Consider the following 13,692-nt stretch of genomic DNA (forward strand, 5'->3'; position numbering starts at 1 on the left):
TATATATTTTTATTTATTTAAATGTAACCTTTATTAAACTAGGTAAGTCAGCTAAGAATAAATTCTTATATATCTGGTTTAGAAATGAAAGCACTATATATCTAGTCCCCCCTGCAGATACCGCTACTGTCCATGAATGTATGTGTGCTTTTAGACTTTACATATGTACTGAATAAAAATAGAAACGCAACAAATTGTTCGTCCCATGTTTCATGAGTTGAAATAACTGATCCCAGAAATTTTCCTTTAAGCACAAAAAGCTTATTTCTCTTTATTTTGTGCACAAATTGGTTTGCAATCCTGTTAGTGAGCGTTTCTCCTTTGCCAAGAGAATTAATCCACCTGACAGGTGTGGCATATCAAGAAGCTGATTAAACAGCATTATCATCTGCATAGGTGCACCTTGTGGGGGGGGGGCAATAAAAGGCCACTCTAAAAAAATATGCTGTTTTGTCACAGAACACAATGCCACAATGTCTCAAGTTTTGCTGGAGCGTACAGTTGGCATGTCCACCAGAGCTGTTACCAGAGAATTGAATGTTCATTTTTCTACCATAAGCCGCCTCCAACGTTGTTTCAGAGAATTTGGCAGTATGTCCAATCAGCCTCACAACCTCAGACCACGTGTAACCACGCCAACCCAGGACCTCCACATCCGGCTTCTTCACCTCAGACCACGTGTAACCACGCCAACCCAGGACCTCCACATCCGGCTTCTTCACCTCAGACCACGTGTAACCACGCCAACCCAGGACCTCCACATCCGGCTTCTTCACCTCAGCGGGATCGTCTGAGACCAGCCACCCAGACAGCTGATGAAACTGAGGAGTGTTTCTCCCTGTAATAAATCCCTTCTGTGGGGGAAAACCTCATTCTGATTGGCTGCGCCCCCCTGCCCAGTCATGTGAAATCCACAGATATGAATTCAAATCAGTTGACTGATTCCCTTATATGACCTTTAACTCAGTGAAACCGTGGAAGTTGTTGCTTGTTGTGTTTTTATATTTGTGTTCAGTATACGTGTGTATTAGCTGGGCCAGCAAGGCAAAGTTAACAGGCTTCTATTAGTGTCTATGCATTCTCTTATTCTTAACATGTACAGTATGTGCTAACAATGACTTGGTGAATATATATGTGCTCTTTTTAACCTTCTACATATGGCTGGGTATATTCATTATCACACACACACACACACACACACACACACACACACACACACACACACACACACACACACACACACACACACACACACACACACACACACACACACACACACACACACACACACACACACACACACACACACACACACACACGAGTCTGTGAATATATATGTGCTCTCTTAACCTTCTACATATGGCTAGGTATATTCAATATCAAAAACACACACACACACACACACGAGTCTGTGAATATATGTGCTCTCTTGCCTTCCACATATATGTGCTCTCTAACACACACACACACACACAGGACTCTGAATATATGTTGTCTCTAAGCCCCTGCGTTGCTACCAAAGCTAACACAACTATGTTCTGTCATAAACAGGTAACTGACAAAATAATGGAAACACTATAAGGGATACAAAGTATATTGAAAACGGGTGCTTCCACACAGGTGTGGTTCCTGAGTTAATTAATCAATTAACATCCCATTATGTATAAAAATGCTGAGCAGGTCATTATTTTGTCTATCTTGGCCCATAGGACGACAACGCCCCCATCCACAGGACACGAGTGGTCACTGAATGGTTTGAAGAGCATGAAAACGTTGTTGACTAAATGCCACGGCCGTCTAAGTCACCAGATCTCAACCCAAATTGAACACTTGTAGGAGATTCTGGGGCGCCGCCTGAGACGGTGTTTTCCAACACCATTTGGTAAAACACCGCATGATGTAATGCCTCGTGGAATAATGGTGTTGCCATTCCTCTATATTTCCAGATGCTTGTAGAGTCTAATGCCAAGGCACGTTGAGGCTGTTCTGGCTCCTGGTGACCCAACGCCCTGTTAAGACACTACGTTGGTGTTTCCTTTATTTTGACAGTTACTTGTATATGTGCTCTCTTAGGTATAGCACATTAATGTAAAGGCTAACACACATATAACCTCTCTGAATATATATGTGAATATATGTACTCTCTTAGGCTTCAACATATATGATATTCTACTACCAAACACACATATAACCTCTCTGAATATATGTGAATATATGTACTCTCTTAGGCTTCAACATATAGGATATTCTACTACCTAACACACATATAACCTCTCTGAATATATGTGTGTATTGTATGTTTTCTCTGTGCTCACTGCTCTCCTCCCTTCCTGCTCTCTGGCCTGGTTGTTTTCAGAGATGGTAAACCAGCTCAATGCTCTCAGCTGCTTAGCCGGAGACCCTGAGGACTACTTCCTAAAGCTGGCTAGTAAAAGGCCAAGCAGCGCTCGCTCTCCCTCCCAAGGTCTTTCTGTTTTCAACTTTCAACCTTTTCTCTTGTTCTTTCTCACTCGTTCTCACTGTTTTGTCTTGTTCTTTCTAACTCTCGTTTCCCCCTCTTACTGCCCTAGCTCTCTCTCTCTACTGCCCTAGCTCTCTCTCTCTACTGCCCTAGCTCTCTCTCTCTCTCTACTGCCCTAGCTCTCTCTCTACTGCCCTAGCTCTCTCTCTCTCTCTACTGCCCTAGCTCTCTCTCTACTGCCCTAGCTCTCTCTCTCTCTATTGCCCTAGCTCTCTCTCTCTACTGCCCTAGCCTCTCTCTCTACTGCCCTAGCTCTCTCTCTCTACTGCCCTAGCTCTCTCTCTTTCTACGGCCCTAGCTCTCTCTCTTTCTACTGCCCTAGCTGTCTCTCTCTCTACTGCCCTAGCTCTCTCTCTCTCTACTGCCCTAGCTCTCTCTCTCTCTACTGCCCTAGCTCTCTCTCTCTCTCTACTGCCCTAGCTCTCTCTCTCTACTGCCCTAGCTCTCTCTCTCTACTGCCCTAGCTCTCTCTCTCTCTACTGCCCTAGCTCTCTCTCTCTACTGCCCTAGCTCTCTCTCTCTCTCTACTGCCCTAGCTCTCTCTCTACTGCCCTATCTCTCTCTCTACTGCCCTAGCTCTCTCTCTCTATTGCCCTAGCTCTCTCTCTCTACTGCCCTAGCTCTCTCTCTCTACTGCCCTAGCTCTCTCTCTCTACTGCCCTAGCTCTCTCTCTCTACTGCCCTAGCTCTCTCTCTCTACTGCCCTAGCTCTCTCTCTCTCTACTGCCCTAGCTCTCTCTCTCTCTCTACTGCCCTAGCTCTCTCTCTACTGCCCTAGCTCTCTCTCTCTACTGCCCTAGCTCTCTCTCTCTACTGCCCTAGCCTCTCTCTCTACTGCCCTAGCTCTCTCTCTACTGCCCTAGCTCTCTCTCTTTCTACGGCCCTAGCTCTCTCTCTTTCTACTGCCCTAGCTCTCTCTCTCTCTACTGCCCTAGCTCTCTCTCTCTACTGCCCTAGCTCTCTCTCTCTCTACTGCCCCAGTTCTCTCTCTCTCCTGCCCTAGCTCTCTCTCTCTCTCTTTCTACTGCCCTAGCTCTCTCTTTCTCTTTCTACTGCCCTAGCTCTCTCTCTCTCTCTACTGCCCCAGTTCTCTCTCTCTCCTGCCCTAGCTCTCTCTCTTTCTCCTGCCCTAGCCTCTCTCTCTACTGCCCTAGCCTCTCTCTCTACTGCCCTAGCTCTCTCTCTCTACTGCCCTAGCTCTCTCTCTCTACTGCCCTAGCTCTCTCTCTCTACTGCCCTAGCTCTCTCTCTCTCTACTGCCCTAGCCTCTCTATCTACTGCCCGAGCTCTCTCTCTACTGCCCTAGCTCTCTCTCTCTCTACTGCCCTAGCTCTCTCTACTGCCATAGCTCTCTCTCTCTACTGCCCTAGCTCTCTCTCTCTCTACTGCCCTAGCTCTCTCTCCTGCCCTAGCTCTCTCTCCTGCCCTAGCTCTCTCTCTCTCTCCTGCCCTAGCTCTCTCTCTCTACTGCCCTAGCTCTCTCTCTCTACTGCCCTAGCTCTCTCTCTCTCTACTGCCCTAGCTCTCTCTCTCTACTGCCCTAGCTCTCTCTCTCTCTCTCTCTACTGCCCTAGCTCTCTCTCTCTACTGCCCTAGCTCTCTCTACTGCCCTAGCTCTCTCTCTCTACTGCCCTAGCTCTCTCTCGCTCTACTGCCCTAGCTCTCTCTCTCTCTCTCTACTGCTCTAGCTCTCTCTCTCTACTACCCTAGCTCTCTCTCTCCTGCCCTAGCGCTCTCTCTCCTGCCCTAGCGCTCTCGCTCTACTGCCCTAGCTCTCTCGCTCTACCGCCCTAGCTCTCTCTCTCTTTCTCTACTGCCCTAGCTCTCTCTCTACTGCCCTAGCTCTCTCTCTCTACTGCCCTAGCTCTCTCTTTCTACTGCCCGAGCTCTCTCTACTGCCCTATCTCTCTCTCTTTCTACTGCCCTAGCTCTCTCTCTCTACTGCCCTAGCTCTCTCTCCTGCCCTAGCTCTCTCTCTCTTTTTCCTGCCCTAGCTCTCTCTCTTTCTACTGCCCTAGCTCTCTCTCTTTCTCCTGCCCTAGCTCTCTCTCTTTCTCCTGCCCTAGCTCTCTCTCTTTCTCTTGCCCTAGCTGTCTCTCTCTTTCTCTTGCCCTAGCTGTCTCTCTCTACTGCCCTAGCTGTCTCTCTCTACTGCCCTAGCTCTCTCTCTCTACTGCCCTAGCTCTCTCTCTCTACTGCCCTAGCTCTCTCTCTCTACTGCCCTAGCTCTCTCTCTCTCCTGCCCTAGCTCTCTCTCTCTCCTGCCCTAGCTCTCTCTCTCTCTACTGCCCTAGCTCTCTCTCTCTCTACTGCCCTAGCTCTCTCTCTCTCTACTGCCCTAGCTCTCTCTACTGCCCTAGCTCTCTCTCCTGCCCTAGCTCTCTCTCTACTGCCCTAGCTCTCTCTCTACTGCCCTAGCTCTCTCTCTCTCCTGCCCTAGCTCTCTCTCTCTACTGCCCTAGCTCTCTCTCTTTCTACTGCCCTAGCTCTCTCTCTCTCTCCTGCCCTAGCTCTCTCTCTCTACTGCCCTAGCTCTCTCTCCTGCCCTAGCTCTCTCTCTCTCCCTCTCTGTACCATTGGTGATGTAGTCGTGTTGCCTGGTGTTCTCGTGTTACACTTCAGATTACGTTTAGTACATTGGTTGGTTTTCATTGGCTGGTTTTCTGTCCTTTTTCAGTTTGCCCTCTTGGTGTCCAAGCCCCCGAACCCTGAACCTCCCCCTTTTGTCTGCAATTTGTAGTGAACCAATGATCAGTCATATTCCTCGTTTATGGTGTTGCTTTGTCACCATAGAGAAAACACACACACACACACACACACACACACACACACACACACACACACACACACACACACACACACACACACAATGCTGCTGCCACTTGTGACAATGATGGCCTAATATGGCCCAGAATGCAGCAGGAGAAATACCACACCTTATCAGCTACTACCACTCCACTACGTATTCACACACACTCTCCCACACTCTCTCTCTCTCTCTCTCTCTCTCTCTCTCTCTCTCTCTCTCTCTCTCTCTCTCTCTCTCTCTCTCTCTCTCTCTCACTCACACTCACACTCACACTCACACTCACACACACACGCTCATCATCTCACTCACTCTGGCAATAGACTTTCTCACGCTTACATACCACATTCAGAAGCACACAGTTAGCATTTAGTTTCTCACACACTGTTGAAACACGGACACACACACACAACCTAGACAGGCTTTGTTGTCTTGATGAGGAAGAAGATGAATCTCGTGTAGCAACTCCCAGCCTGCACTAGTGGTTCTCATGGCAACCCTGTTCCATCAATCTCTGCTGAATTCCCCCGCTGGACTCCAACTGTAGTGAAGCTGGACAGCGATGGACAGGCATTAACCAGTCACCTTTTACCAGAAGGAAGGAATACTTCTGGAAACCAAATGAACTCGAGTGGTTCACTCCAAAGTGCAGATTTTTTTTTGTACTCTTTTATTTCTGTATGTTTGTCTTCATTTTTGACTCTTTCATCAGGGTTTTTTGGTTGTGAGGATGTTTCATCTCGTTTTCTTCCGCTAGTTTGAACTATTTTCCTTCCTTTTGTTTTGTTTTTGTTTTGCTAAATTTGTTCTTTCGTTCCTGCATTGTTTTGGTTCCCATGGCGACAGAGCTGATCAGTAAGCTGAACTTCCTGGAGGAGGATCAGGACACACCCCTGCCCTCTGCTCCAATCCCTTCGAAGATCCGGCTGATGATGTTGATGACCCCTCCCACCTGGAACACACCAATCACTTCAACCCGTTCGGTGATGACGATGATGGTAGGCTTGACCTTTGACCTCTATATGCCTGTTCTGTCTCTCTCTGTCTCTCTCTCTGTACTGTATGTCTACCTGTCTATAAGGGACTAGGGGTTTTAGCAGTTTGATTTACACTGTATGGCCAAAAGTATGTGGACACCTGCTCGTTGAACATCTCATTCCAAAATCAGGGGCATTGATATGGAGTTGTGCCCCCCTTTGCTGCTATAACAGCCTGCACTCTTCTGGGAAGGCTTTCCACTAGATGTTGGAACATTGCTGCAGGGACTTACTTCCAATCAGCCACAAGCATTAGTGATGTTGGGCGATTAGGCCTGGCTCGCAGTCAGCGTTCCAAGTCATCCCAAAAGGTGTTTGATGGGGTTGAGGTCAGGGCTCTGTGCAGGCCAGTCAAGTTCTTCCACACTTATCTCGACAAACCATTTCTGCATGGACCTCACTTTGTGCACAGGGGCATTGTCATGTTGAAACAGGGAATGTCCTTCCCCAAACTGTTGCCACAAAGTTGGAAGCACAGAATGGTCTAGAATGTCATTGTATGCTGTGGGGTTAAGATTTCCCGTCTCTGGAACTAAGGGGTCCGGACCATGAAAAACAGTCCCAGACCATTATTCCTCCTCCACCAAACTTTACAGTTGGCACTATGCATTGGGACAGGGGTGTCCACATAATGTAGGTGTACATTATACCTCATCCACCAAACTTTACAGTTGGCACTATGCATTAGGACAGGGGTGTCCACGTAATGGCGGTGTACATTATACCTCATCCACCAAACTTTACAGTTGGCACTATGCATTGGGACAGGGGTGTCCACATAATGTCGGTGTACATTATTATGGGGTCGACATCAAAGACTGATTTATTATCCTATATTATATTTATATTTTATATTGTGTTTTCAGTCCAAGTTTAATGACATAGTTGTTGAAAGATTTATTTTATTGTTCCGAGGTGGTTTATAAAGTGCCTGGCAAACTAAATGTTACCCTTTTGGTTGCTGTCGAGATGTCAAGAAATGTCACGTAGCATTGTGAATCCTGTGTGTTTATGTATTCTGTCAGTAAAGCAGAATACTGACAGACAGACAGACAGACAGCTAAGATAGTATTGACCCATCTCTCTCTCTCGCCCTTTCTCTCTGTCACAGGACCCCCCTCCCTGCCCCCCTCCCTCACCCTCCGACAGGACCCAGAGGCCTACTATGTCCAGGAACCCTCCAACCCCTTCGACGAGGACGAAGTCAACACACACTCGCTCACAGAGTACAACCCGTTTGACGAGCCCGACCAGGACCCAGACCCCGACCCCCAGGGGCCCCAGGTCCAGCAGTCGGAGGCTCCCAAACCCAGGGGGAGGAAGGGGGTCAGGCCGGTGGATATGAGCAAGTACCTGTATGCTGACACCAACCCACCACCAGAGGACCAACTGGATGAGTGAGTTACAGAGGGGATGTGGGGGGGGTAAAGAGAGGAGATTTGGGGATGATGTCATAAAGTTAATTTGTTCTCTAGTGTGTGTCAGGGTTTCTGTTAGGAAAATGGGAAGATTTTAATTTAACAGCCATTTGAGAAATGCACTGGACCCATATATATGTATTGGGTCACTCTCATTGGGTCACTCTCATTGGGTCACTCTCATTGGGTCACTCTCATTGGGCCACTCTCATTGGGCCACTCTCATTGGGCCACTCTCATTGGGCCACTCATTGGGTCACTCTCATTGGGCCACTCTCATTGGGTCACTCTCATTGGGTCACTGTTATTGGGTCACTCTCATTGGGTCACTCTCATTGGGTGCATAAGCCATGAGGCCCTCACATTTAAATGACGGTAATTAATCTGAACAGAGCATTCAACTCATGTAATAAAGCAGCCAATCAAACGTAGTTTTCAAACATTTGCCAAAATGCAATTGGTGGGAAAACAACATTCTAAACAGAGCACCTTCAAAATGACCAGAAAGCTCTAATGAGCCACAGAGGAATGGAGGATCATGAGCTTCTTTTAATTAAAATAGCTGTGGAGGGTTTCAGACAGAGGTCGACCAATTATGATTTTTCAACGCTGATACTGATACCGATTATTGGAGGACCAAAAAAAGCCGATACCGATTAATCGGCTGATTTAAAAACAAAAAAAAACACACAAAAAATAAGATATAGGCCAGTCTCTCTCCAGAATGGCTCAGCTGTCTCCCGACCATTAACATGGTGAAGATATAGGCCAGTCTCTCTCCAGAATGGCTCAGCTGTCTCCCGACCATTAACATGGTGAAGATATAGGCCAGTCTCTCTCCAGAATGGCTCAGCTGTCTCCCGACCATTAACATGGTGAAGATATAGGCCAGTCTCTCTCCAGAATGGCTCAGCTGTCTCCCGACCATTAACATGGTGAAGATATAGGCCAGTCTCTCTCCAGAATGGCTCAGCTGTCTCCCGACAGGTCATTCATTGTTTCATTGTGTGAATTGTTTGCCTTTTTATTGTTTATTACATATGTCACCAGTAGTAAATGTACCGTTAATCACCATCATTAATCCCCATCATTTGGTTACTGCATTTTATGTAAATTACAGTCATTTACAGTTCTCATTCTCGGAGTGGGAATGTTGTTTGCAGAGTTCACCACAACGGGTACATGTCTGCTCTCTCTGTCTGGCTCCATGTGAGGGAACGGGTACATGTCTGCTCTCTCTGTCTGGCTGGATCACAGTGTATCAATGTAACAGAGGCTGGATCACAGTGTATCAATGTAACAGAGGCTGGATCACAGTGTATCAATGTAACAGAGGCTGGATCACAGTGTATCAATGTAACAGAGGCTGGATCACAGTGTATCAATGTAACAGAGGCTGGATCACAGTGTATCAATGTAACAGAGGCTGGATCACAGTGTATCAATGTAACAGAGGCTGGATCACAGTGTATCAATGTAACAGAGGATGGATCACAGTGTATCAATGTAACAGAGGCTGGATCACAGTGTATCAATGTAACAGAGGCTGGATCACAGTGTATCAATGTGATAGAGGCTGGATCACAGTGTATCAATGTAACAGAGGCTGGATCACAGTGTATCAATGTAACAGAGGCTGGATCACAGTGTATCAATGTAACAGAGGCTGGATCACAGTGTATCAATGTATCAATGTGACAGAGGCTGGATCACAGTGTATCAATGTATCAATGTAACAGAGGCTGGATCACAGTGTATCAATGTAACAGAGGCTGGATCACAGTGTATCAATGTATCAATGTAACAGAGGCTGGATCACAGTGTATCAATGTAACAGAGGCTGGATCACAGTGTATCAATGTATCAATGTAACAGAGGCTGGATCACAGTGTATCAATGTAACAGAGGCTGGATCACAGTGTATCAATGTATCAATGTAACAGAGGCTGGATCACAGTGTATCAATGTAACAGAGGCTGGATCACAGTGTATCAATGTATCAATGTAACAGAGGCTGGATCACAGTGTATCAATGTATCAATGTAACAGAGGCTGGATCACAGTGTATCAATGTAACAGAGGCTGGATCACGTAACAGAGGCTGGTGATTTTAACTTTTTAGATTTGTAGCATTTTTAGGATTAACCACGTGACAATGATTTTGAGAAACGAGAAGGTGATTATTGACATTAAACACGAAAATGCGCATATGATAATCAGAACTGACACGCGGAACTGTAGAAATGATAAGATACATTTGAAGCGTCGCCAAACTTGAAACTCACGCGCCGCCCTAGGAACTCTTCATAACATATTTGCCTCCACGTTTCCACGGTCAGATTTTGGCTACAGGCTCCTTATGAAGCAAGGTTAGACATGCTTCATTATAGGAAATAAAACATTCAGGTTTCAGACAATGAAGTATTTTCAGAGTGCACGCTGCCTCCGGCTCACATTGTAAAGGGGTGAAGGAAGCGCTCTTAGCCTGTCGCCTGCACCTGAATGGTGAATGGGAGGCGCGCTTCAACTACCAGTTGAGAAATAAAAATAGCTCTTTTTTAATCGTGCACCAAAACTGTGTTTAACACGTGATTGCATTTAGCATTTTGGCGCAATGAATGTGCTTAGTAAAATCATGTTTTACTCCGGCAGCAGCCAGCCGATGAGAAATCCTGCTCAAAATAGTCTCTGAATGCTGTGCGCGTGTGATAGTTGTGTTGGATAAATAAGATACGCGATGACCAATGAAAATACACACAGGCCAATTTAATTCCGCTAAATTATGCAAATTACCTATAGACCGATAAGCATGACGGTCAAATGTATTTACGTCAGATTAATAAAACAACTATGGGATTATTTTTTTTTCTCCTTGTCATTTCTGCCCGGCAACAGTTTGATTTATCGGCAACAAAAAAGGACAAAAGCAGTCAATTGCCAGCTAACAGAAACCCTGGTGTGTGTATCCGTGTTTGTCTTCGTGTGTGTATCTGTGTTTGTCTTCGTGTGTGTGTGTGTATCTTTGTGTGTGTGTGTGTGTATCTGTGTTTGTCTTCGTGTGTGTGTGTGTGTGTGTCTGTATATGCATGTGTGTATCTGTGTTTGTCTTCGTGTGTGTGTATCTGTGTTTGTCTTCGTGTGTGTATCTGTGTTTGTCTTCGTGTGTGTGTGTGTCTGTATATGTATGTGTGTAACCTTGTGCGAGTTACACAAGGCCCCCTCAACTCTAAGACACAGAGTGACTTGGGAGCTCTTTCAAAAACAAGGACTCGGTTGTTCCCTGCATTCTTTCTGCTTGTCTGCCCCCTCTATCCCCCCTCTATCCCCCCTCTATCCCCCTCACCTCCGTCCTCCATCCCTCTATCCCCCCTCTATCCCCCTCACCTCCGTCCTCCATCCCTCTTCACCCCCTCTCACTACAAAATACTACCTCATGACTCCTTGTCGAACAGTAATTTACAATTAGTTAAACCTTCCATTTTGGTGAGTTGTGGAGGTGGGGTACAGTTCTCGTGGGTAAACTCTAAATTAACTTGGATATCATACATTAGCCTATCTTTCCTATTCACTTTGGGTTGAGGGGATATTTCCTATGGTGACCCTTTAACTTTGTCAAAACCCTAGAATACTCAACCCCCTGACTAACATTCCTCCTCCCAACCCCCCGACTAACATTCCTCCTCCCAACCCCCTGACTAATATTCCTCCTCCCAACCCCCTGACTAACATTCCTCCTCCCAACCCCCTGACTAACATTCCTCCTCCCAACCCCCTGACTAACATTCCTCCTCCCAACCCCCTGACTAATATTCCTCCTCCCAACCCCCTGACTAACATTCCTCCTCCCAACCCCCTGACTAACATTCCTCCTCCCAACCCCCTGACTAATATTCCTCCTCCCAACCCCCTGACTAATATTCCTCCTCCCAACCCCCTGACTAACATTCCTCCTCCCAACCCCCTGACTAACATTCCTCCTCCCAACCCCCTGACTAACATTCCTCCTCCCAACCCCTGACTAACATTCCTCCTCCCAACCCCCCGACTAACATTCCTCCTCTCAACCCCCCGACTAACATTCCTCCTCCCAACCCCCTCGCTAACATTCCTCCTCCCAACCCCCCGACTAACATTCCTCCTCTCAACCCCCCGACTAACATTCCTCCTCCCAACCCCCCGACTAACATTCCTCCTCTCGACCCCCCGACTAACATTCCTCCTCCCAACCCCCTCGCTAATATTCTTCCTCCCAACCCCCTGACTAACATTCCTCCTCCTAACCCCCTCACTAACATTCCTCCTCCCAACCCCCTCGCTAATATTCTTCCTCTCAACCCGCCAACTAACATTCCTCCTCCCAACCCCCTCGCTAATATTCTTCCTCCCATCATAAACCACTCCTAGGTTATTGAGTCCACCATGTTTTGTTTTTTTCTTGTCCCGGAGAGGGGGAGAGAGGGGGAGAGAGGGGGAGAGAGAGAGAGGGAGAGAGAGGGAGAGAGAGAGGGAGGGAGCGAAGTGTTTTGACTGGGGCTGTGGAGGGAGGGAGAGATGAAGGGAGGGAAAGAGAGATAGAGGGAGGGAGGGAGAGAGGGAGCGAAGTGCTTTGACTGGGGCTGTGGAGAGAGGTAGTGAGAGAGGAAGGATGGAAAGAGAGATGGAGGGAGAGAGATGGAGGGAGAGAGAGAGCAAAATGTTTTGACTGGGGCTGTGGAGGGAGGGAGAGAGGAAGGGAAAGAGAGGGAGGGAAAGCGAGGGAGGGAGAGAGCTCAGTGTTTTGACTGGAGCTGTGGAGGGAGGGAGAGAGGGAGGGAGAGAGGGAGGGAGAGAGGAAGGGAAAGAGGGAGGGAGAGAGCTCAGTGTTTTGACTGGGGCTGTGGAGGGAGGGAGAGAGGGAGGGAGAGAGGGATGGAGAGAGGAAGGGAGGGAAAGAGAGATGGAGGGAGAGAGGGGGAGGGAGAGAGATGGAGGGAGAGAGAGAGCTCAGTGTTTTGACTGGGGCTTTGGAGGGATGGAGAGAGGAAGGGAGGGAAAGAGAGATGGAGGGAGGGAGAGAGCTCAGTGTTTTGACTGGGGCTGTGGAGGGATGGAGAGAGGAAGGGAGGGAAAGAGAGATGGAGGGATGGAGAGAGCTCAGTGTTTTGACTGGGGCTGTGGAGGGAGGGAGAGAGGGAGTGAGAGAGGAAGGGTAAGAGAGGGATGGAGAGAGGAAGTGAAAGAGAGGGAGAGGGGGAGGAAGGGAAAGAGAGGGGGGGAGAGAGCTCCGTGTTTTGACTGGGGCTGTGGAGGGAGGGAGAGAGGGAGGGAGAGAGAAAGGGAGAGAGGGGGAGGGAGGGAGAGAGATGGAGGGAGAGAGAGAGCTCAGTGTTTTGACTGGGGCTTTGGAGGGATGGAGAGAGGAAGGGAGGGAAAGAGAGATGGAGGGAGGGAGAGAGAGAGAGAGATGGAGGGAGGGAGGGAGAGAGCTCAGTGTTTTGACTGGGGCTGTGGAGGGATGGAGAGAGGAAGGGAGGGAAAGAGAGATAGAGGGAGGGAGGGAGGGAGAGAGGGAGGGAGCGAAGTGCTTTGACTGGGGCTGTGGAGGGAGGGAGAGAGGAAGGGAAAGAGAGGGAGGGGAAGCGAGGGAGGGAGAGAGCTCAGTGTTTTGACTGGGGCTGTGGAGGGAGGGAGAGAGGGAGGGAGAGAGGAAGAGAAAGAGGGAGGGAGAGAGCTCAGTGTTTTGACTGGGGCTGTGGAGGGAGGGAGAGAGGGAGGGAGAGAGGAAGGGAAAGAGAGGGAGAGGGAGGAAGGGAAAGAGAGGGGGGGAGAGAGAGAGCTCAGTGTTTTGACTGGGGCTTTGGAGGGATGGAGAGAGGAAGGGAGGGAAAGAGAGATGGAGGGATGGAGAGAGCTCAGTGTTTTGACTGGGGC

General features: G+C 48.1%; 1 protein-coding gene across 1 annotated transcript in view; it reads left to right on the forward strand.

Moving 5' to 3' along the window:
- The window catches only part of ehbp1 (EH domain binding protein 1), a 421,276-nt gene that overhangs the window by 138,403 nt on the left and 269,181 nt on the right, over positions 1-13,692 (forward strand). Inside the window, 3 exon segments of the mRNA XM_052513761.1 lie at positions 2,357-2,464; positions 6,174-6,229; positions 7,538-7,761. Of these exon segments, the coding sequence (XP_052369721.1) occupies positions 2,357-2,464; positions 6,174-6,229; positions 7,538-7,761 (388 nt within the window).

This window comes from Oncorhynchus keta, unplaced genomic scaffold, assembly GCF_023373465.1.
Source record: "Oncorhynchus keta strain PuntledgeMale-10-30-2019 unplaced genomic scaffold, Oket_V2 Un_scaffold_139_pilon_pilon, whole genome shotgun sequence".
Classification (NCBI taxonomy): domain Eukaryota; kingdom Metazoa; phylum Chordata; class Actinopteri; order Salmoniformes; family Salmonidae; genus Oncorhynchus; species Oncorhynchus keta.